Source organism: Pantherophis guttatus, chromosome 12, assembly GCF_059756535.1.
Source record: "Pantherophis guttatus breed Tessera chromosome 12, ASM5975653v1, whole genome shotgun sequence".
Lineage (NCBI taxonomy): Eukaryota > Metazoa > Chordata > Lepidosauria > Squamata > Colubridae > Pantherophis > Pantherophis guttatus.
The window spans coordinates 7,401,779-7,427,435 of record NC_142074.1 but is presented as its reverse complement, the minus strand read 5'-3'; the positions used below and the strand labels follow the sequence as shown (position 1 = coordinate 7,427,435).

The 25,657-nt window shown below is 47.7% G+C and overlaps 2 protein-coding genes across 15 annotated transcripts in view; both read right to left on the bottom strand.

Moving 5' to 3' along the window:
• Nucleotides 1–25,657, bottom strand: part of ACSL4 (acyl-CoA synthetase long chain family member 4) — a 58,709-nt gene that overhangs the window by 22,612 nt on the left and 10,440 nt on the right. For 6 of the 14 annotated variants that reach the window (XM_034435046.3, XM_060692066.2, XM_034435048.3 and 3 more), the window contains exon 2: nt 1,194–1,255. The gene's annotated coding sequence lies outside the window, so the exon portion shown is untranslated. Of the gene's footprint in view, nt 1–1,193; nt 1,256–1,406; nt 1,561–14,000; nt 14,260–15,499; nt 15,644–17,037; nt 17,197–25,657 lie in introns of those variants that run through there. The other 8 variants (XM_060692062.2, XM_060692065.2, XM_060692068.2 and 5 more) reach the window with 5 other exon arrangements.
• Nucleotides 20,307–24,303, bottom strand: LOC148112216 (uncharacterized). The gene has a single exon (XM_087877490.1). It carries the CDS (start codon nt 22,030–22,032, stop codon nt 20,308–20,310), a length of 1,725 nt encoding a protein of 574 aa, XP_087733616.1. The 5' UTR covers nt 22,033–24,303; the 3' UTR covers nt 20,307.

Here is a 25,657-nt window from a genome sequence, read left to right as displayed (position 1 = left end):
AGAAAAAATGGAAATAAGGTATTTGTCAACTATTGCTTCAATCTAATGCACTCCAGAGGTAATTCCCAAGGGCAAGACAAAACATCTGGAGGGCACATATGACAGGAAGGCAGTTCCACGGGAAAACTGTAATGAAGCTCAAGAAATATTTTGTAGCCTTCAAGCACTGTCTTAAAGTCTGCGCACTTTCCGCCGTGCTTTGAAGACACTCCTATTCCAGCAGGCCGGCCTGGCCTAATTTTCTCCCCTTCTTTTAAATTTTTAAATTGAAATTTTAATTCGTTTTAAATTATTGGGAATTTTAATTGTCTCGGGCAAAAATTATTTAATTTGGTTTTAATTATGTTTTTTAACTTTTGTATTCATGTGTTTTATTTTGTGCCTGTTCACCGCCCTGAGTCCTTCGGGAGTAGGGCGGTATGATTGGCCTTCACTGAAAACAAAATGCATGAGATTTAAATCCCTGCTACCAGAACGAAATGTCATTATTCTTCATTCCGCTTAATTCTTCATTCCACGTATTTGTCCGGTGAGAGATGGACCACATGCTAAATTCCAGTTATGTTGATTTATTGCTCATGCCTATTCACAAGAATCTAGTCAACTAAAGGTCAGCTCTAAACTGGCGCTAGATAAGAGTTAATGAAGAGTTAATGGAATTAAAGAGGGGTTAGATTTAGACTATTTGTGGGATCGTAAGGACTCCAGGATGATTCCTCTCTTGACTCTGGCCCCAGAATCTGCCTGCCATTCTCCTACAGTAGCTCCTTAAATGCTATTTTGATCATTTTTTCCAGTTTGTTCAACACCCCAGAAGTAGATTACACATGAAGAACATGCACAGAAAAATGTTAATATTACAATCAATGCTTGACATAATACGAAGTATTATCTAAGAATGAAGCGCTTAAGAGTTTCTGAAAAAGCAAAATATGCAAGAACACAGTGATTTACAGAATCAGCTCCAAATCAGCTTCCCTGCCCATTCATTTGGATTGATAAGAAGCAGCTCCCAGACATAGTCTCAAATCCTATTTTAAAACACTCAATTTTCTTCATTATTTCCCCAAATTAGAAAGCACGATATATTACATTTATATATTCTGCAAAAGCAAGACTGCTGAGTTATATGAGTAATTAATAAATGAATAAAGACAGGCTCCAATTAGAAAGAAAACTGATACTCTACTTACATTGCTTCCAAGATAACTCAGGTCTTCTACACAAATTCAATCCACAGCAAGGATTTTTCTTTCTAGGCAAGAAAAAGTTTTATGTAAAAATTAATAACTTTGCCTTGACTGTTAGCAAGTTAGTAACTTTCTTGCTTTCCCATCCTGTTCTGAGCATTCATGTTTATTTGGAAAATGTTGTGTCAAGGCAGTTTCAAAATCCAAAAGTGTTACCTTCGAGTCCCAGCGGCAATTTGTGGATGGGAGTTCTTTTGCAGCAGGTTAGAAGAGGATTGCAACTGTCTTTTTCTGGAATGTTCTTCCACTCCTCCAGGACTAAAGACCTCCAATGTCCCTTCTAGCCCTATGATTCTATGATGTTCTACCCTAGTAATAATCAAAGGCCAGTAGTTTTGCTGGTATCTATCCAAGAATTCACTTGGAACCATTTGCCCACTATTTTAGATTAATGTGAGGTAGACAGCAGACAGGGTTTGTTAGGCTGTCATGGAATATTTTACACACATATCAAATCGGTTATATAAATAACTTCAATCAATTATAAGAAAACAACATACTAGAAACCAGAAGTACAGAAAGATATATAAATTAGTTCTTACTGAAATCTGAAATAGGACCATATTAAGTGGCAAAACTAAAGACTTATATCTTTATCCAAGCTTTCTTTGAGCTGAAAACAAACATGCCAATTTGTTATTAATGTTAATTAAACAACTGAGAATGCTCACATACTTCTCATCTGAACTAACAACACTAATCACAGTCCTTAGATTAGAAATGGAAGCTTCTAATCCGTGTTCAATTTCAAATTTAACACTAAACTCAAAAGGGCAGAGGAAAAGTACACAACCCTGCAACATGTTACAGTGAAGGACTAAGGTTAATAAAGTAAATCAAATAAAACCAAATCCTGGTGAAAGCAACCCTGGCTATCTTAAAACAATGTCATGATGACATTTAACCTGACCACACCATAAAAGAACGGTAAAATCATATTTGTCTTCTTCCATGTGTCAAACACAGAGAGACACACAGTACGTAACTATTAGCAAAGCTATAAGAGATTCAGTTTCAGGAAGAAAGTGAGGAATACCTTAATGCTAAAATGGTATGAGGGGTTCATTAGAGGCCCAATCTAAGAGAAAAATTAATACATGGAACTGATTATAGAAAAAAACCTGTATGCAATAAAGTTAGATATTGGTAGCATTATTGTGTTATTGTCAAGTGTTAAACTTTGTGTGTATTAAACTGGTTCATGAACTATATATGGGGCAAATAATATAATTAATATAATATAATATAATATAATATAATATAATATAATATAATATAATATAATATAATATAATATAATATAATATAATAAATATATAATATAATAATATAATATAATATAATATAATATAATATAATATAATAATATATAATATTATAATATAATATAAGTTAAGTTAAGTTAAGTTAAGTTAAGTTAAGTTAAGTTAAGTTAATGGATATGTGCATGAAAAATAAATAAGGGGAATGAGAGAAGGGGAATATGAAGGAAAAAGGCATAAAATGGCTGCACATATGTGATTTCTCAAAGTAAATTTAGCCAGGAATTTTAGCCTTAGCAAGTTTAACTAGATCAGTCTATGTCAGGAGTGTCAAACTCAATTTCACTGAGAGCTGCATCAGGGTAGTTGACCTCGGGGGGCCAGCCGGGTGTAGCCGACTGGGTGGGCATGGCCAGCTTGATGCCACTCACTGGGCGTGGCCGATTGGGTGGGTGTGGCCAGCTTGACACCAACCCCCAAACTGTTGGCATGTCTTCTCTTCGCATTGGGTAGAAGCCACATGGGCTGGCCCCTTACATTTTCCAGGATGCCCTATGGGCCGGATCCGACCACATCGTGGGCTACATCAAGCCCGCAGGCCTTGAGTTTGATACCCCTGATCTATGTTATTAGAATCTGATTCAATATAGCAGGCGAACATTTGAATAAACCATGGATATAAATGCAGTATTAAACAAACACAGCCAATATGATTGGAAAATGAAAAAAAATAAATAAGAGAAAATATACTATAGATACCTATGCAGCTCCCCACTTGTAAATACTGTAATGGAGTTACAGTCACTGACTCCTGACAAGTTAAGTGCATTTCAGGATCCCACTGCATTTTTTCCATCTGAGTCAGCACTTTTTACTGCCTTAAGCATGTAATAATCAAAATGTAAACGGTCTAGACTAGAGTTCATTCACTTTTCAAAAAGCCAACAATAATATTTCTGTGTGTTATTTAACTGTGTAATTACCCAACTAACTCCATTTCTATCGTGTATTAAAACTGCATGAACATGTTTGTTGTTAAAAGCCTATGGTACAGGTAGTCCTCAATTTATGACTAGTTGCTTAACGACCGTTTGAAGTTCCGATGAGGGCCCCTTGATGCTCTCTGAGTTTGCTTGTTTTCTTGCAGACGTTTCATTACCCAAACTAGGTAACATCATCGGTATTAGAGTAATGAAACGTCTGCAAGAAAACAACCAAGCTCAGAGAGCACCAAGGAGCCCTCATGTCAACCATGAACTACAAATATTCTCCTTTATTGGTTCTGATGGACCTCCCTGGAGAATCCATTTTAATAGCCACTTTCCCCTGCGGTCACATGGTTGCACTTTGGGTGCTCAGCAACCAGACCCCATTTATGGCTGTTTGCAGTGTCCTGCTATCATATGATTGAATTTTTATGACAGCTTTGTTGAAAACTGGCATTTATTTTTGGGTTTTTTTGGGGGGGGGAGGAATGGCCCATAGCAAACCCCATGTTCGCTTAAGAGCCATGAACGACTACAGTAAAAAAGGTGGTAAAATCGACAACCATCGTGAGTTACAACCGTGATGGTCAGGCTCCATGGCAGTCATAACTTGAGGACTATCTGTAATAACTTGGTGCCGATGTTTTATATTCCCAGTAGCTAATTGCATCTAAATCACATCAGGTGTGCATAAACTAATCTGTCATGTTGATTTAATTTGATAATGAACAGAAGAATATCCAAATTATACTCAATTTTCAGGATCAAAAACAGAATACATGTTTAGTTGTTACCGAAGGATCAAAAAAATAGCATCTCTGCCTTTTTGAAAACAATCCAGGATGGTGAATAAGGTGAACCTACTCAAGATAGGTTCAATTCTAATCGCCCCATTCTGGCCCAGCAGGTTGACAGAAGAACATCCAGGGAACAATCCATCATCCAAACATCCTATTTTAAGGTCCAATCTGGCATCCTGGTCCGATTTTTTTTGTTGCAAGCAATTATCACTTTTGCGTTTTTAAACAGTTAACGCAGGAAAAAAAAATACATTTTTGTGTATTGAGAAAAAAATCCCTAACCTTGGATTAATAGTATTCTTTTAAATGATCCAGCTGCAATATCATTAAAACTACTCAAAATAGGCTGTATGTAGATTTCTTTAGCCCACTGCTGTTCCTAGTAATTTTAGATACTTGTTCACCGGCAATATGCTTATGATATGCTTCCATCTGCACGCTCATGTCTTAGCAATGTGCTATTTTTCAAGCTGAGGAAATGAGTAAGCAAATTACTCAGATGGAAATGCGGCTGTGCTATACACAGTCAAATAATCAAATGATGTGGGATAGTACAAAATAAAATTTCTGAGGGTGGAACTGAGGTCTCTATTCCATCCAGAGAGATCCGCCTTTACTTCTCACGTCAGAGGGTCCACAATATTGGGGGCTTCGCTGTTGCTCATTAACAGTACACAACCACATCTGGCTGGAAACTGACTTGGATGAATCGAGAAAGCATCTAATGCAGATTGCGCCACCATTTCTCAATTTACTCTTTGCATTTGCACCCTCCCCCCTGTGCAGTACATAATTGCACATTTCAGTTAAAAATGTGTGCTGGGAACACAAACTGCAAAACCAGTTATGCGACCTTAAAATAATCAGACCATTTTTTTTTTTCTGAAGCAGTTTCCACATCAGGTGAGATGGCACCACGGTTCTGAAACTGGAGGAGTTTCAAAACCTGCTTCTTTGAGGGGAAAGGAGTCAGCGGTTTCATAGAACCACCATTTGAATAAGCCTCTTCTGCTCTTTGGATGAGATGCTAAAAGCGCCTGCATGTTAAGACTGGCTTGGATTTTGGCATTTAACTAGGTAGTCCAAAGATTACTACAAGATATGATCATAAATTAGCAATAGGTCTGTTCTTAATAGAATTACAACTGCAATTGAGTGGAATCAATCCAAAATCAACAATTAAAAACAGAAAATGTAGCATTGATGAGTTAAAGAGCCTGACATAAAAGAAAAAAAAAAAAACTGAACATAAGGGGAAAAAATACACAACTTATCCTGCCTTTCTTCGAGTGCACAGATGTTCACACAACAAAGGACCATGCACAGGGATAACTTGAAGGAGAGCAACACTAAGCAACACAATTAAGATTGGTACAATTCTTAAATATCATGGGGATGGAACAAGATCTAAATGAAGAAGTGCCATTATCAATTTCCAACTTTCCTTTCCCAATCTAGGAGCCTAAAGATGTTTGAAGGCAGAGCACCATGTAAGCCCAGTGTATAGCCAATGATGAAAAAGCATGGGAATTGTTTTTATTGAAATTATTCGAGGTGGGGGGAGAGAAAAGATGGGAAGTAGGACTTCCTGGGAGTCACCATTTTTAAAAACCTTATCAAACTTCCACAGGCAAAGAAGTTGTACCAGGAAAACCAGCCTTGCTCACTGTTCCTCTTTTGGCTGCACAAAAATTAGATAAACTTTGTGGCAGGAAGATTAAAATCATTCACGTTTTGGGGATTTGGGAATTCTTGGCCAAGATTTTGTGTGATGCAGACAATTCCCTGAGAAAGGCAAATCACCCACAGTGCAAATCTGAACACCCCAATGTTGTGAGAACCAGCCCATGCACATTGGCAAAACTGAGATCAACAAATTAAGGAGAAGAGATACACATGACACAGAGAAAAATCCTCTGCTTTGAACCAAGAGGAAATTTTACAAACCATTTTTGGGCCAGCTATGGTGGAGGAGAAACCCAGAACATTTCTGATGTTGCTGGATTTGGAGAAAGCAAAACCCAGAGAGGGCAAGTACGATGCTCCTTCTCCCCCTGCCCCACAAAGCAGCTCTCAGTCCCACATCCTGCATGTTCTTCTTCTCTTTCTCAGCGCTAAACTATATTAGGTACTGGTTATAGTACTGCTCTATACTGCAATGGTGAGGCCACACTTGTGTAGTCACCTGGTCACCAAGATAAAAAAAAAATGCTGAGACTCTAGAAAGTGACAGGGAAGAACAAGAGAGATGCTAAAAGGTCTGGAGGCTAAATCGTATGATGAATGTTTAAGGGAACTACCGTATTTTTCGGAGTATAAGACGCACCTTTTTCCCCCCTAAAAGGGGATGAAAATTTAGGTGCGTCTTATACATCGACTGTAGCCCCGCTCACCCACTGGCCCCCACCCTTTGGCCTCTGCCTGGCAGCAGTTTACCTCCTTGCAAGCAAACAGCAAGAAAAAACATAGCTCCTTTCAGCTTCAGCACAGCCTAATTAACATAAGTTGATTGGACCAGCCTCCCAACTCTCAGCTGATTTGCTAGCACAGGCTCTGCTGCTTGCTGCAAAGAAGTAAATTGCTGGAGCAGATTTTTTTTCCCTTGTGCTAATCAAGCTATGCTGAAAAGGAAATTCAAAGTAAAGCAGGCTGTTTGCTGTAACGAGGCAAAATTGCTTAGACGAAATGGACATTGACTTACCTGAATGTCCTTTTTCGGAACGCTGTGTATACACTCCAGCATTGGGAAAATCCTCTTATCTGACAGCAACTGAGAGAACTTTTTTTTTTTAAACTTAACTTCCTACTCTGTGCTCTCTCCACGCCCCCTTTTGCACCCGAATCCCCAGTCTTGAACGAAGACACCAGAGGTGAACCACAACAAGATTCATTAAAACAAACAACCACAACAAACACAACGAAGGGGAGGGAAATGGAGTGTATACGCAGCGTTCCGAAAAAGGACATTCAGGTCCATTTTCCAGAACGCTGCTACTACACTCCAGCATTGGGACATACCCAAGCCTAACTTCCAGGGTCGGGCAAAACACAAGTCCCTTCATCAGATCCAAACACCACTGCTTGCAAAACTCGTCGCCCAAAGGACGCCTCAGCCGAGGCGTAAACATCAATCCGATAATGTCTTATGAATGGTGACAAAGAAGTCCAAGTAGCCGCCCTACAAATGACCAACACAGAAGCCTGTGTAGCCCAGGCAGCCGAAGTAGCCACACTCCGAGTTGAATGAGGTAGAATGTTCCCAGGAACAGGACGGCGCCGATTCCCATAAGCAGAAGCAATACAGGCCTTAATCCAACGACCGATCGTGGACGACGACACTTTCTGACCCATGGACGCAGGATGGAACGAAACAAAAAGAGCTTCCGTCTTTCAAAACGACGCCGTCCTGCGCATGTAACGCCTCAAGGCCCTGCGTACATCCAGAGTATGCCAAAGAACCTCACGGTGATGTCTTGGCGACGGACAGAAATCTGGCAGAACTAATTCCTGCGCCCGGTGAAACCATGAATTAACTTTGGGCATAAAGGCAGGGTCCCTCCTCAGGACCACAGTATTAGCATGAAAAATGCAGAAGTCCTTCCTGACTGATAAGGCAGCGGGCTCAGAAATGCGTCTAGCCGACGTGATCGCCAGCAGAAAAGCAACTTTGAACGACAGGAACTTAAGGGAGATGGAACCCAGTGGCTCAAACGGAGACAACGTGAGGGCCTGTAAAACCAGAGACAAATCCCAAGAAGGATAAGGATGAACAGTAGGCGGTTTCAGGTTCGTAGCTCCATGAAGGAACCCCTTCACCCACGGATGATGAGACAAGGATGTGTATGGTGGAAAGGATAACACAGTGGCCAGGGCCGCCTCTTGACGCCTTAGAGTGGCAGGAGACAAACCCTGTTCCAATCCCGCTTGAAGAAAGATGAGGACATCCTGTATCGCCGCAGACGTAGGATCCACATGAGCAGTCGCACACCAACGGCAAAAGGCTTTCCACGAAGCTTCGTAGATCCTTTGTGTGGACGGTCGACGGGCCGACTGAATCGTACCAATCACCGTATCTGGCAAACGGCCTTTCTTCAAGATGACGCGCTCAAATGCCAAACGGCCAGCTGCAGCCACTGGGGCTCGGGATGACGAATGGCCCCTTGACACAGCACGATCCGATGTGGAGGAATCACCCATGGGTCTGTCACAGAAAACTCCACAAGATCCGCGAACCACGGCCTGCGTGGCCAATGTGGTGCGACCAGTAACAGCTCCGCCCTCTCCGCCAATCAACTTCCGGACCACCTGCTGAATTAGCGTGACGGGAGGAAAGGCGTATAGTAGACCCACTGGCCAACGGCACCGCAGGGCGTTTGTGTCTTCCGCCGATGGAGCCGGATACCGAGTGATAAACCGGGGAAGTTGGGCGTTGGTCGGACTGGCGAACAGGTCTACCAGCGGTCGTCCAAAGCGAAGAGCGATCTCCTGAAACAGACTGGGAAGCAGTTGCCATTCGGCCTGGTCTATCACTTCCCTGCTGAGCCAATCCGCCCGTGTGTTGGCTTTCCCTGAAATGTGGTCTGCGAGAATTGACTCCAGATGTCTCTCCGCCCAATTGAACAGACGTATCGACTCGAGCATCAACGTCTGTGACTTCGTCCCCCCTTCCCGGTTTATGTGCGCTTTGGCAGATGTATTGTCCGTGAGTATCAGGACATGACGACCCCAAACCAGTGCCCGGAAACGCAGAAGTGCGAGGCGAATGGCTCGAAGTTCCAAAAGGTTGATGCTCTGTGCACGTTCCTCTGGAGACCATTGTCCCTGGCCCCCCTGGGCACCTAGGTGGGCTCCCCAGCCATGGAGACTGGCATCGGTGGTGATCACAACCCGGTCCAGTTCCAGGAAACAGCATTCTCGCAGGATGGCCGGCGACCCCCACCAACGTAGTGACAGTCTGACTTGAGGAGGCACGAACACTGTCCTTGACGAGTTGGAACTGCCGGTCCTCTGGAACGGGAGAAGCAGCCATTGTAGCGGGCGGGAATGTCTGCGTGCCCACGGGACAATGCGGAAGCACGAGACCATCTTCCCCAACAATCGTGATAGTGTCAATAGAGGAGCCTTCCTCCGGGCCAGAACCTGGTCTAAAAGCGACTTGATGTTTTTCACTCTCTCTGAAGACAGGAAAACCTGACCCTTCTCTGAGTCTATCAGGGTCCCGAGGTGTAGAATCGAGGTCGTGGGGACGAGCTGGCTCTTGTCCAAGTTGACGGAGAATCCGTGCTCCCGGAACGCCGCAAGCACCTTGTCCCTGTCTCGCGCCGCTTGTATCCTGGACGAGGAAAGGATTAGAATGTCGTCCAGGTAACATAACACTCTCACCGGAACGGCACTGAGAGACGCGGCCACTACTGCCACCAGCTTGGTGAAAGTCCTGGGAGCCGAGGAAAGACCAAACGGCATCGCACAGTACTGGTAATGCCTGCCCGCATACTCGAATCGCAGAAACTGCCGATGCGAAGGAAGCACTGGAACATGCAGGTAGGCCTCTCGCAAATCCACCGACTGCATCAGGTCCCCTCGGCGAATAGATGCTAGAATGGACCGAAGCGAATGCATCTTGAAACGATGGTAGCGTACCGCACGGTTCAGCTCCTTTTTTTTTTTTTTTTTAATTTGATTTATATGCCGCCCTTCTCCGAAGACTCAGGGCGGCTTACAATGTGCTCAGCAATAGCCTTCATCCTTTTGTATATTTATACAAAGTCAGCTTATTGCCCCCACAAACTGGGTCCTCATTTCACCTACCTTAGAAAGGATGGAAGGCTGAGTCAACCTTGAGCCTTGGCGAGATTCGAACCCTGCAGTAATTGCAGGCAGCTGGTCTTAAGCAGCTTAATAACAGGGTGCCTTAAACCCTAGTACTACCAAGGCTCCTTGAGGTTGAGAATGCCTCTGACTCCGCCCGAGCTTTCGGGGACCAAAAACAGGATCGAATCGAAACCGGTCCCGTTGGCCCAACGGAACCGGTTCTATCGCGTTGATCTCCAGCAGGTGTGCTATCTCTTCCACCATCAGGATGCGCGAATCTATTGACAGGGGAACTGGACACCTGATGAACCTTCGTGGAGGCCGATCTGTGAACTCGATCGCGATGCCCTCCGAAATCGTGCGACACACCCACTCATCCGGAGTGGACCGGGCCCACTGATGACGAAAGGCCCGGAGACGACCCCCCACTGGACCCGGAGTCGGTGAGTCATTTGCCCCTTCTGAAGGGCCTGGAAGTCGACCCACGATAGGGGCGCTTGGAGGAGGCCTGAGATCTGCCACGCTCTCTGAAACGCTGTCTGTCTGAAAGGCGGTCTGGAGTTTGGAACGACTGCCGATAAGAAGAGGGGCCTCCCTGCCCCAAGTAAGAACGAAAGGGCTGACGTTGCGTATATGGAGTATAACGCCTGTCTTGTCGGCGAAAGGACGAGGACATAATTTTGCGTTTGTCTTTGTCCTCAACAAGGACCGGCTCCCATGCAGAACCAAACAGGTTCAGGGCTTTATACGGGGCCGTCGCCAACTTCCATTTGGTTTTAACATCGGTCTTCCACGGCCGCAGCCAGAAAAGGCGTCGCGATGTGACAGATGTCGCCAACGCCTGCGATGCAAACTTGACGGAGTTCAGCGAAGCATCCGCCGAGTATTCTGTGGCTGTAATAATCTTAATAATATCGTGACGCAAACGGGTATCCTCTGGAGGGAGCCGTTCCTGAAGTTGACGCAACCAGATCAAAGAGGCCCTATTGAAGACCGAAGTAGCCGTGGCAGTTCTAACAGTCCAGGCCACGGCCTGATGTGATCTATGAAAAGCCAATTCAGTGCGTCTGTCCTCAGATTTGAGACCCTCCAGCGGATCAGAAGAAACCATCGAATGAGAAGTGAGAGTCGCCACCGGTGCATCCACTGTGGGCACGTCCAACATGGCCTCAAGTTCGGGCGCCGCACAGAAGAGTTTCTTATCTAGATTGTTTGGCGCAGTGGACGACCCTGGTTGGGCCCAAGGTGCCTGCAGAACATCCGTGGACAGTTGAGGGCACGGAATAAAGTCCTTCTCCTGCTTTACTTGTTTAAACAAGGCATCGTGAGGACCGGTGTCAGACGGGTTGTCGGGGGTTGTGCTCCCACAGAACCCAAGTTAGTAGTCAAACGAGACTTGTGAAGGAGGGACTTAAATAGTGCGGGACGAAACAAGCCCGTGAAGGCTGGAGTGTCAGGTACCAGTCCTTCATCCTTGGAGAATTCGAGGTCTTCAGGTCCCTCCTCGTCCTGGCACGAACCCACAGACGAAACAGATTCACGAGGCGAGGGGGAGAGAGCCCTGCGGGAGCCCGAAGTGGCCAACGTGCCTGAGGAAGTCCCAGCCGCCGACGTCTGGGCCGCTGACTGCGCTCCAGCCGCCATAATAGAGGCTAACGCCGTAGATAGCATCGTCTGGAAGTCGAGCTGAGAGGGAGGCGGAGGATAGTCCACTGCTCGGAGGCCCGCTGCTGTGGGCGTGAATGTGGCCGAAGGCTGGCGCCTAGGAGGTGGAACGGCTTCCAAACCCGCCAAGGAAACATCAGGCATCGACTGGGACACACCCTTCTGCCAAGCCAAAGAAACGGATTGGGCCTCCCGCCTCTCTGAACCTTCGGGAACAAGAACAGACTGCTGGGCGGGTCCCGCATCACTACCGTATAATGAAGCAGAAGCTTGCTTGGCTTTCTCACATTGTTTCTCCAACGTCTTATGACGCCTGAGATCATCCTTATCAGCCGCAGCGGAGGTTCTAGAGTGATTAGTAATTATTTATTAATTGCTTGATAGATTGCTTTATAATAATAAGAAGTATAAGAAATAATTATCAATAATTGATCGGCTGATTGATTGATGGTGTGTCTTGATTGATTAATCGATTGATAGATTAAATGAATGCTTGCTTGATTAATTGATAGATTGATTGAATGACTGGTTGATTGTTTGCTTGATTGATTAATTGATTGATTGATTGATAGTCTGAATACAGCTCTGGGCAATGAACTGTATCCAACAACCAGAGCTGGCACTCCTACCACACCAATAATAGGGCACCCCGCTCTCTGCCCAGGTGTGGGTAGGCCCTACACAAAAGGCTACGAAGGGGTGAGCGATAGACAACAAACGCCCCCCCCCCCTTTTCCTACTGAGTCAAAGCCCAGACCGGGACTGAAGCTCAGCCAGTAAGCCCTCAGAGAAGAGGCTGCGGCCCTTTGATTAGGGTCCGCGTTGCCACGAAGCGATCCAAAATGCCGGCCGCCCTAATGCTCAAAATGGCGGCCGCGAGTTGGTGGCGTAGTAGCAAATAGGCGGCCTACCTGCGCTCAAAATGAAGATGGAGCGCTTTTCCCCTGCCGCCGCTCTCACCCGGTCGCCACTCAGGGATGATGGTCTGGCCGGCTGTAACACGGCGGGAGGGTGGCGAGCAACCGACAGCCACGCCGCACCCCCCCTGCAAACACTCACAGCGGTCTTTGTTAAGGCTGAAATAGCCGCTAGTCGCAGCGCTGCCCGCAGAAGCCTGACGGGACGGCCGCTGGAAGAGCCACGCCACTCAGGGATGATGGTTTGGCTGGCTGCAACACGGCGGGAGGGTGGCGAGCAACCGACAGCCACGCCGCACCCCCCCTGCAAACACTCACAGCGGTCTTTGTTAACGCTGAAATAGCCGCTAGCCGCAGCGCCGCCCGCAGAAGCCTGACGGGACGGCCGCTGGAAGAGCCACGCCGCGAAGGAAAGGGCGCCGGTAGCCGCTCCTTGGAGACGCCTCCGCTCCGGATCGCTGGTCAAAACGGGAGTCGGGAAGCAATCCGCTCAGCCCCGATCTCACCGTCAATTGGAAACTGACCGGATCCGCCCCGCAGGGACAGAAGCCGGCCGCAGCAGGCGCAAAGGCGCGAAAGCCGGTACGACCCAGATTCCTGGGCACGAAACCGACGAGCAGCTGCTTGATTCACAGGATCAAAATAAAGCCTAATCCTAACCGAAAAATATCAGAACAAAAAAGGGGCTAATCCAAAAATAACCATAAAAAGCCTAACGCCATACTCAGAGCACAGAGAAAACCCTCTCAGTCTGTCAGCAACTGAGAGAAAGACTGGGGATTCGGGTGCAAAAGGGGGCGTGGAGAGAGCACAGAGTAGGAAGTTAAGTTTAAAAAAAAAAAAGTTCTCTCAGTTGCTGTCAGATAAGAGGATTTTCCCAATGCTAGAGTGTAGTAGCAGCGTTCTGGAAAAAATACAGTAGGTATGTTTAGTTTAACAAAGAAAAGGCTCAGGAGTGACCTGATAGCCACCTTTCAATATCTGAGGGGCTGTCGCATGGAAGAAGGGGTCAAATTACTCTCCATAGCACCTGAGGGCAGCAACACGTGAAGCAACAGGTGGAAACTCATCAAAGAGAGAGCCAACCTGGAACTAAAGAGAAATTTCCTGACAGTGAGAAGAGTTAATCAATGAACAGCTTGCCTTTGAATTGTGGGTAGAGATTTCCAGGAAAAGAGTAGACAACCATTTGTCCGGGATGATATAAGGTCTCCTGCCTTGGGCAGAGGGTTGAACTTCAAGGTCCCTTCCAGCCCTGTGATTCTATGATTCTAGGTCACAGTTAGACATTTCCCACTGGCCCACTCACCTGCCCCTGGTGCCTTCTCTCTTTGACCCATTCACCCGTCCTTTCCTTCCAACAAGCCACTTCTGCTGAACCTTGGAACAAGACAGCCCCAGTTGCTCACTAATGGGATGGTTCACACACGGTATGTTTTGCAGGGATGAAGCAAAGATCAACTCCCACTGCTCACAAGCACACTGCAACTCACAAAAGTGTACTTGTTTTAAGATCTAAGTTTCCAGCTCTTTGTGTCAACTTGTTTCAAAATGCAGTTCAACAATACCTATTAGGGTGAAAGAAGAACCGTTTCTCACTGGTATTTAATAATATATGGCATGACACACACAAATTAAAACTGCAATCATATATAGTTTCTCCACCCAGGGAGCTTTTCTTCCAAATAAATATACAAAGGCAAATTGTACTGTTAACCTATTGAGGAAACATTAATATGAAGGAAACGCTTTTAAAGAATAAATTGAAATTAAAATTAAAAACTATCAATGTAAGTGATTCTGGATAATATTCTGTCTGCAAAATCTGTAACAGATGTTGCTATAAGAATGATATAACAGTTGAAAGGACTATTTAGAAAGACTAGTTAGGCAATATATACCAGATAGCATTATTCTGTTATGTTCCAGGAGCCAATTGCTCCTAAACAGAATTTCCTAAGCATTTTATACTGTGGGGATGGGTAAACTTTGGGGTGATTTAGGTAAATGACAATCAGGAGCCCTAAGTGTCAATCTTGATAAACAAAGGCTAGCAAAATCACTCTTTTTATCCCTATCTGGAGGCTGAAAGGAAGTCCAGCCAGGGAGAAGATGCAAAGTCCATCCTTTTCAAAAATAAGAGGAAAAAGTAAAGGGCTTGGGATAATAACAAAGTTGCTGTTTAATTGTTCTGCTAAAATTGTGTTTTCGTAAGAGAAATACATTTGTGTGTTGGTGTGCATGAATGGATAGACAGATAAACAGACAGACAATCTGGGTTTTAAGTAATCCAGAATGATCTTGAGACTTGATGGTGAACTCTGGCTCATGTACATATTGTTCATGTCTAAATGAAGCCCAAACTTGATCCTTGGTTTTTAATTGATTTGAGATGCTTTGGGAAATAATTGCTCAAAGAACAGGATAACCCCAAATCTCAATGGCTGAATCAGAATGGGCTTTGACCAACCTTCTCGGCAAAACCATAAAAACTTTTTGAGTTCCCCTGCACCTTGGTTTTCTATTCTGTATGCCCTGAAGACAAATGACCTGTGAGTCATTGCAAGCCTAAGAATAAAACGTAAATCTCATGCCCCCCTCCTTGTAACCACTCCTCTTTCCTTCACTTCCAATGTAAGGGTGAATTATACCTTGCTCATGTAGCAAGGGGGTCTGGGAGTTAAAGAAAAGACAGACATGGGGACTTTAATCCTGGAAATGTAACTAAGTACTAAACAGAGCAAATATGATAATGGGAATACTGTGCCTTTTTAAAGAGAAATAAACCATGAAGTATGAATCTCTCACCAATTCAATAAGGACCTCAACAACTTCCATGAGCCTGAATGCCAATTTATCTACAAAACAAGTCCACTTTCTTGAATGTCATGGTAAAACTACACAATGGACTCAATGCCATGGTATTGTAGGAAGTTAGCACCCACACCTCTCCTAGAAGAATGAAATATTTTAGGAAATATTAAAAAAGGCAGAATATTATATTTCCCTGCATGAGAAATGGAGAAACATCTTTTAAAGACAAAGCAGCTTTCTGCCTCCCCCCACCTTTGTGCCATGGGCCATTAAGGCCTCAGCCAAGTTCACTCATTCCCCCCACCTTTGTCAATGGACTATCATCTGCAACACAATAGGACCCATCAGCAACAGAAACTCACTACATGGCACCTGGGAAGATTACATCAGCCAGCAAGGCTAGCTAAGACCCCCACCCCCTGGGTGTCTGACAACCAATCAGGATACTCTTCTACTGCCCCAGGAAGTCCAGAGCCTAAGAAGGCATAAAACCAAGGCACACTCAGCATCTTGGTCCTTTTCTGCTCAGGAATTCAAACCATGTGATCCTGTCCACCATTAAACCATCTTTCCAAGGAGTCTCCATGTTTCCAGTGTCTTTTTCCCCACTTGGAACTGAACCCAGAAGGATATGTCTTCCAACAGTATACAGGAAACATACAGATATCTACATGCTTCTATTCAAAATACTCCACCAAATCTACCATTTATAGATGTGCTGTATGCTACTGGTGCATTTGTTCTGACCCTTTTAAGAGCTCTGATCCATTAATCAGTTATGTCCAGGTGTCCAACCATTATTATACAGGTAGTTCTCAACTTATAACAGTTCATTTAGTCCAAAGTTACAACGGCACTGAAAAAAAGTGACTTATTACCATTTTTCACACTTACCTTTGTAGTATCCCCATGATCATGTGATCAAAATTCAGATACCTGACAACTGGTTCATATTTATGGCCATTGCTGTGTCCCAAGGTCATTTGATCCCCTTTTGTGATCTTCTGACATGCAAAATTAATGGGGAAGCCAGATTCACTTAACAACCCTGTTACTAACTTAACAACTATAGTGATTCACTTGACAACTGTGGCAAGAAATATCGTAAAACGGGGCAAAACTCACTTAACAAATGTCTCACCTAACAACAGAAATTTTGAGCTCATTTGTGGTCATCAGTCAAGAACTGAAAGAGGCGGTGGTGAGGCCCCTCCTCAAGAAGCCTTCCCTGGACCCGGCTGTTTTAGCTGATTATCATCCTGTTTCCAACCTTCGCCTCGAGAGTGTGGTGGCGAAGCAACTTCCTCGATTCCTGGATGAAGCTGTCTATCTAGATCCGTGCCAGTCGGGCTTCAGGGCAGGTTACAGCATGGAAACGGCATTGATCGCATTGGTTGATGATCTCTGGAGGGCTCAGGACAGGGGTTCCTCCTCTATCTTGGTCCACCTAGACCTGTCAGCGGCTTTTGATACCATCGATCATGGTATCATGCTGCGTCAGCTAGAGGGGTTGGGAGAGGACGTTGACTTACCTGAACGTCCGTTCTGAGAGTGGAGAGGCCAGTGGTCACACGTGGGTTGATGACGCGATTCAGCCCAGATCGAGTCTGATAGTTGAAAGACTCCTCCTCCTGTTGCTGTCTCCCAGCTTTCGGACGAGAGATGATCAGACTGACGACGCTCCAGCTGAACTGAAAGAAAGAGAGAAAAGTACACCGGGCGAAACGGACCGGCGGAAGGGTGGGGGTGACCACTGGCCTCTCCACTCTCAGAACGGACGTTCAGGTAAGTCAACGTCCTTTCTAAGCGAGGGAGAGGCCAGTGGTCACACGTGGGACATGCCAAAGCCCACCACTTAATGGGAGGGACCCGCCCGGGACGTGGAGACCCCCCCCCCGCACATACTTGCTGGAGAACCCGGCGACCGAACGCCGCCTCCGCCGAAGCAAAGCTATCGATTTTATAATGGCGGATGAAGGGGGTTGGAGACGTCCAGGTGGCGGCCCGACATACTTCCAGAAGAGGGGCCTGGGTGGCCCAGGCCGCCGTGGTGGCTGCACTCCTGGTAGAGTGGGCAGTCAAGCGGCGAGGTACCTGTAAGGATTGGGCCCCATAGGCGGTAGTAATCGTGGCCCTAATCCAGCGGCCTACTGTCTGAGGCGAGACTTTAAGTCCCAGAGTGGCAGGCTGGAACGATACCAGGAGGCTCTCCGAGCGACGGAAAGAGGAAGTCCGCCGGAGGTAGATTCGCAGAGCCCTGCGGACATCTAGTAAATGCCAAGTGCGTTCCTGGGGCCGGGAGGGATGAGGGCAAAAATCGGGCAGGATTAATTCCTGAGCCCGATGAAAGTGTTCACTTTAGGAAGGAAGGTGGGATCTAGACGGAGCACGACCCGGTAGGGGTGGAAGATGCAGAGGTCGGCCCGGGCCGAAAGAGCTGCCAGTTCGGATATTCGCCGAGCGGATGTGATGGCGACTAAAAATGATACTTTGTAGGAGAGGAAGCGTAATGGCACCGTCCTAAGGGGCTCGAATGGACCTTGAGTGAGTGCCGAGAGGACTTTGGGCAGATCCCAGGATGGGTAACGGTGAATGGGAGGCGGGCGGAGGTTTGTGGCACCCCGGAGAAAAAGGCGGATGAGGGGACGATCCGCTAGAGAATTCCGGGAACCAAAACACAAGATGGAAGACAGGGCGGCCACCTGCCTCCGTAAGGTGTTGGGGGCCAACCCCGCATCCAACCCTTGCTGGAGGAACATAAGTACCTGTTTCGTCGACGCCAAACCTGGGTCCTGGTTCCGCTTCGAACACCAGAGGGCGAAGGATCGCCATGTGGAGCCGTAGATCCGTCTCGTTGCGGGCCTCCGTGCCGCCAGAATGGTGTTGATGATATGGTCCGGCAAGTGGGATCCTCTCAGGAGGCGCCGCTCAACCTCCAGGCGGTTAGTTGAAGCCAGTGGACGTCCGGGTGTAGAATGGGGCCCTGACGGAGGATGACCTTCGCTGGTGGAAGACGCCACGGAGGAAGAATCGACAGCAGTTGGAGGTCGGCGAACCACGGGCGGCGGGGCCAGTGGGGCGCGATGAGGATCAGCTCCGCTCGTTCCGCTAAGAGTTTCCGGAGCACCTTGGGAAGAAGGGGGAGGGGGGGAAAGGCATAGAGGAGGCCCGGGGGCCAACTGCTGTGGAGGGCGTCCACCGCCTCCGCTCTCGGATCCGGATATCTGGAGAAGAAGCGGGGTGCCTGCCGGTTGTCGTAATTCGCAAATAGGTCCACCGTCGGATTCCCGAAGCGGGCCGTTATTTGTCGGAATAGGGCAGGGTCGAGCTGCCACTCGCCCTGGTCGACGAAGGAGCGGCTGAGCCAATCGGCTTGTATGTTGGCTTGTCCTGATATGTGGGAGGCCCGGAGGGACCTCAGGTGTGTCTCCGCCCAGGCTCCCAGGCTCTTGGCTTCCTCCAAGAGGTCGCGAGAGCGGGTTCCCCCTAGGCGGTTTACATGGGCCTTGGCGGCCACATTGTCCGTCCGGACAATGACATGACGATCCAGGATTTGTATCTGAAAGATGCGGAGAGCCAGATGGATGGCTCGGAGCTTTAGCCAATTGATGTTGTGGCCCTGGTCCTCCTGGGACCAGCGACCCTGGGCCATGGTGGATTGAAGGTGAGCTCCCCAGCCCTGAAGGCTGGCGTCAGTCGTTACGATGAGGGGATTGGTCTCCCGAAATTCCCTCCCCTTGAGAAGTGCTGGGGACAACCACCAGTGAAGAGAATTCCGAACGAGGGGGGGAAGGGATACCATCCGGCTGGTGGCCGATAAGCGGCGCTTCTGATACGGGAGAAGAAACCACTGCAGGTCCCTGCAGTGGAGACGGGCCCACGGAACGATTCCTATACAAGAGACCATCTTTCCCAGCAGTTGGGAGAGGGTCGCCAGAGAGACGGGCCGTCTCCGGGCGACCGACCTGACCAGAGACCGCAAGCTGATCAGGCGCTCCTGGGAAAGGTAGACCCTGCTCTCGACCGTATCGATGACAGCTCCCAGATGTTGAATGCGGGTCGTGGGTACCAGATGGCTCTTGGCATAATTGATGGAGAAGCCGTGAGCCGACAGGACCTGGAGGGTGGAGTCCACGTCCTGTTGCGCCATTGCCTCCGAGCTCGACTGGATGAGGAGGTCGTCCAGGTAACATTGGATCCTGACCGGCCGAGCTCGGATGTGGGCCGCAAGGGCGGCCATCAATTTTGTGAACACTCGGGGAGCCGAGGAAAGGCCGAATGGAAGTGCGCGATACTGGTAATGCCGGCCCGCATGACAAAACCGCAGGAACTTGGAGTATGACGGATGGATGGGAACGTGTAAGTACGCCTCTGTCAGATCTATCGACGAGAGGAGGTCCCCAACCCGAATGCCATCCAGAATGGATTGCAATGACTGCATTTTGAATCGTCGGTAGAGAACCCAACGATTCAAAATCTTGAGGTCTAGGATTGCTCTCCATCCCCCGGAAGACTTCTGCACGATGAACAGGCGAGAATAGAAGCCGTGTCCGCGCTGCTCCTGAGGTACCGGTTCGATGGCCCGAATTTCTAATAAATGCTGAATGGCCGATACCACCAGAAGTTGATGCGCCCGGTCCCGGGAGGGAGGGCATCGGAGAAATCTGTCCGGAGGGGTGGAGAGGAATTCCAGGGAGAGGCCCCACCTGACCGTCTCCCTGACCCAAGAGTCCGATGTTGTCGACTCCCATTGGCTGGCAAAGAGAGCCAGGCGGCCCCCAATGGGAGAGGAGGACCTGCAGTCAGCGGGACCTGCGGAAGGGACGCCCCCGGCTCCCTCTGAAGGAGCGTCTAAACTGGCCCCTCTGGGCCTGGGGACCCTGGCGTTCCGGAGGACGGGAGCGGGGGGGAAAGAATCTCTGGTTTCTCGGGCCCGAGAAACCAGGTTCGGGGCCGCGAAAGGGACGAAAAGGAGCAGCCGGGCGGTGCTCCGAGCGCCGGGAAATGTTAGGTAAGATCCGCCTTTTGTCCCTGGTTTCAATTAAGAGGGGCTCGAGAGGAGCCCCGAAAAGGGAAGGTCCTGCAAAGGGGGATGATGCCAGACGCCATTTAGACTTGGCGTCCGCCTGCCATTGGCGAAGCCAAAGCAGGCGACGGGAGGTAACTGAAGCCCCAATTGATTTAGCAGCAAACCGTGACGTATTTAATGTCGCATCTGCGGAATATTCCAGGGCGGCCAGGATTTTGCTAATGTCCTGCTGGGACCTGGAATCTGTTAGAGGGAGCCGTTCCTTTAATTGGCGGAGCCACAGGATTGAGGCCCTATTAAAGAAAGATGAGGCCAAGGAGGATCTAACCGCCCAGGCGGAGGCCATGTGTGCCTTGACCAGAGAATGGTCAAGGCGCTTGTCCTCGGGGCGGAGGCTCTCCTCCGGTGGGGCTCCCGCATTGGAGGGGCTCGAAAGAGCCACCACAGGCGGGTCTACCGTTGGAACCTGCAAGAGGGACGTTAGGTCAGGGACTAAGTTATACAGACGTCTGTCAAATGAATTCGGGTTGGGGCCCGACGCGGGATTGGACCATTGGCGTTGGATAACGTCCTTGAAGAGCTTAGGACCTGGTATCTCTTCTATGTCAGAGATAGGCTCTTCGAATAGAGGAATCGAAGCCTCCAAGGATTGCCCTGGAGGCACAGGGTTACTGGGGAGACCCAAGCCAGTTGTGACCTTAGCCTTGTGGAGAAGCGATCTAAACAGTTGTGGCTTAAACAAGCCCACAAATGAAGGCTGGTCTGGGGCTAGGTCTTCATCTTCAGATAAGTCCTGTTCCCTAATGTCCTGATCTAAGAGGGAGGGATGTTCTGAGGGAACAGAAAGAGCTACCCCCCCTGTAGGATTAGCGGACCCCACATACTGGGATCCCTCAACGTCCACTTGAGAGGAATCAGATTCATCCACCCAGGAAGCGGTACGCTTCTGTAGCTCCAGTTGGACCCCTTTTTGAATGGCCTGGTGCAGAAAAGCCGCTAACTCCGGTGTTAGGATGGAAGCGGAGGGGGAATCCTTGACCGCATCTGAAGGATGGGAAGATGCTTCAGGGGGGTCCAGTGGGCCCGCCCCTTGCGGAGAAGAGACAGATGGAGCTCCAAAAAGGGCCTCCTGAACCTCAGCCTGTAAGGCCGGTACAGCAATGTTAGCATCAGGGGACAATTGGGGAATGGGGGTTCCAGGAGGAACCCTGTCTCCAGATGGGGTGGATGCTGTGGGTAGGGGGTTTGGGATTGGTGCTGGAGAGGTCCCTGATTGAGGAGGGGCCTCCCTGAGAGAGGCTTCCTTGAGGGCCTTTTGTATCGAGCGCTCAATCGCCTCATGAAGGCGCTTTTCTTTTTTGGCTTTTGCTGCCTGGGCTTTAGCCTCCTTAGAGGCTTGGGTCCCTTTGGGCTTCTTTGGAGGAACCGCTGAAGAAGGCCCTGGTAAGGGCTCCTCGTGGGATGCCCTCTTCGTGGCCTTGGTGGAGCGGGAAGCCATTAAACCTGTTGAAAAATGCAGCAGAATACGATTAAAAATTTTTAAGGCCCAAGGGTGTTCAGCAAAATGGATGCCGTCTGCCTCGTGGAACAGTGAGGCCGTTACAATGGCGGCCGCCTGCCTCTGTAGGCCAAGGGCACAAGCAGGCTTTAGCCACGGGGAAGCCAGGAGGGGTAAAAGACCCAACGTCTTATGTTTCCACCCTCCCCAAGGGTTCGCGCCCGCTCTGCCTTGCCTGAGGATATTGTCCCTCGAAGATCTGCGTTGGTCCTGTAGATCTAGCAAGGCAGGGCGCGTGGGGAGGAAAGCCCCAGGGGCGCCAAAGAGGCGTTGCGCTGAGGCGCTAACGCCGCCGCTCCGTCAGGGAAGGCAGGAGCTGGCAGGGACACAGCCAGCCGATGTCCGCAACCGCCGTCAGCTGGAAGGCGCCAAGATGTGGATTGCGCCGGCGGAGAGGCGGAGAAGTGACGGGCGGCAAGCTCAGCCTGGAACCTGCTACCAGCAACGCTGGGAGGTTCCGCAGCGGTCTCGGGCGTGAGCCGTTCGCACTGCTGAGGGGAGAGACTCAAAGGGAAGTCTCAATCCCCAATCGCTGAGCTGCTTCTGGGAGCGCAGGGCGCTGGCCGCTGGGCGCGAAGCCCTCGATTTTGCTCCCACTGTAACAGCTCTGGTATTGAGAAACTGTTTGAGAGGCTCAGTGGAGCGTCTGATCTGGTTCAGATCGAGTCTGAAAGCTGGGAGACAGCAACAGGAGGAGGAGTCTTTCAACTATCAGACTCGATCTGGGCTGAATCGTGTCATCAACCCACCTGTGACCACTGGCCTCTCCCTCGCTTAGAATGGGGGGCACCATTTTACCGTGGTTCTCCTTCTTCCTCTCTGACCGTACGCAGTCTGTGTTGACGGGAGGGTAGAGGTCGACCTCGAGGTCCCTCACTTGTGGAGTGCCGCAGGGATCGGTTTTCTCGCCCCTCCTGTTTAACATTTATGTGAAGCCGCTGGGCGAGATCATCCATGGCTTTGGGGTGAAGTGTCAACTGTATGCCGATGACACGCAGTTGTACATTTCAACCCCAGGCCACCCCAATGATGCCCTTGGCGTGATGTCCTGTTGCCTGGAGGCCGTGCGGATCTGGATGGGGAGGAACAGGCTCAGACTCAACCCCTTCAAGACTGAGTGGCTGTGGTTTCCGGCGTCCCGATATAGCCAGCTTACACCATCGCTGACTATTGGGGATGAGATCTTACCCCCCTCAGAGAGGGCTCGCAACTTGGGCGTCCTCCTGGACTCACGGCTGTCTTTGGATGATCATGATGGCCGTGGCCAGGGGGGCTTTTTATCAGGTTCGCCTGATTTCCCAGTTGCGCCCCTTTCTGGATCGGGATGCTTGTGCACAGTCACTCATGCCCTCATCACTTCCCGTCTGGACTATTGTAACGCTCTCTACATGGGGCTCCCCTTGAGGAGCACCTGGAGGCTCCAACTGGTCCAGAATGTGGTCGTGCAAGTAATAATGGGGGCGACCCATCGCTCCCATGTAACACCTCTCTTGCGCGAGCTGCACTGGCTCCCGGTGGTCTTCCAGGTGCGCTTCAAGATGTCGGTTACCACCTTTAAAGCACTCCATGGCTTAGGACCTGACTATCTACAAGACCACATTCTGCCACCGATTGCCTCCCACCAACCAGTACGCTCACACAGAGAGGGCCTCCTCAGGGTGCCATCAGCCAAACAATGTAGACTGGCGACCCCCAGGGGGAGAGCCTTCTCTGTGGGGGCCCCTGCCCTCTGGAATGAATTGCCCCCGGACATACGAAGGATCCCCGACCTCCATGCCTTCCGTCGTGCAGTGAAGACCCTGTTATTCCAGCAAGCTGCTCTGATGGGATAAATGGTTTTAATTTGGTTTTAATGGGGTTTTAAAATTGGTTTTAAATGAGAGTTTTAAATTCGGCCTATGATTTAATTATTTTAATCTGCTTTTAAATTCTATTTTGTACACTGTTTTATTATGGCTGTTCACCGCCCTGAGTCCTTCGGGAGAAGGGCGGTGTATAAATAAAATAAAATAAATAAATAAACTACCTGTAATTGTTAAAAGCATCCTTTAACTAAAGGAAGAATGCATTTTTTTTCCAGGGCAGAATGCTTTGCCTTTCCTAAAAGGCTGGAAGGCAGAGTCAAGATAACATGAACATGTCCCAAACAATATTTGATCAGAATTCTCATATGGTTTAAACCAGTGGCAAGGGACCTTTTTAAACTGTTTAAAGTATTGCTTTACCCCAGGGCCACCTGTTCACATACACAGCATTATTGTTGTGTTTGCTATGATTAACCTTTAATTGCTATGCTAATAATCCGTTAGGTACTTTTTCCTCCAGTTCTGATTGGTTTCATATTGCCAAGACATGTCTAAAACCACCTTATAATAGACTCTAAAGGTGTTTCTGCCAGCCCAATCTCAGTAAGATTGCACAACAATTTCATGCCCTTGGGTTTAATTCCTAGTTCTTCTGATAAATTCTGGCAACCTTCTCACATGACACATTTTTAATAAAACAGCTTATTATTTTTCTGATGTTCCCAGAAACTGATCTATGTTCATTCCAGTTCACATTATAACATTTTGCTTTATTATAGCAGTAAAAAAAAAAAAATCAAAGAAATCAAGTTGCCATCCTTTCTCTTTCAGAATTAGCCTTGTGTGTTTTTTTTTAATTGTATCAATTGCCTCAAAGTTTCTTTCTGTTCTCTTTCTGTTCTACTTTGAAGATACAAAATATTTGTCCCATTTAGAAAGTTACAATAAAGAATCCATTTGGCATTAAAAAAAATACTTTGAAAGTGAAACTATCATACCAACTTTTGAACGCTGTAGGAAGCAGTCTTTCCTCTTATTACCAAAAAATTGTACAAATAGGTTAAAAATTAGGATAAATGCTTATAGCAGAAAATTGTCACTGCCATTTAAAATGATGGGTATATGAGGGGTTTTTTTTATTATCATAATTTAATGCTGTAATATGATGGAACTGATGCAAGGACCAAGAGCCCTCAGGTGTTTTTTAAATATTTCTAAAAGGGTTTATTAATTATAATTCTATAATCGTTTACAAAATGTTATAAAACAGTGACAGTCATTAGATAAAAACCAATTGATAAGAAAAAAAGAATTGTATACTAATACACAATGAAAACATCCCCGTATTTGAAAATATACATCATCATGGAGGGAAAGAAATCCTTTAAAAAAGATGAATTCATTTATCACTATAATTATAAACCTAAGACAGCTCCTTAACAGCTGACAATCAAGTAGTTTATTCCAGCAACTTCATAAGCTTCTTGCATCATGGGCCAAACCTGGGGGAAAGGATGCTCTCTCTGCAGGGCGATTGGAGGAGCCAGGCTGCCAAAACAAGTGTGACAGTGCAACAATGCATCAGTGTGTCACCACTGAAGGAGGCAAAGGTAGAATTACATCAACAGAGCAACACACGAAAAAAAAAACACTAACATGCATTTAAAAAGGGAAGACCTGCCTTATAACTGTTCTCTTGAGATTTTTTAACCACGCAGATTCCTGCAATAGTTCTTCAGCCGGCATAACCAGAGTTTGGA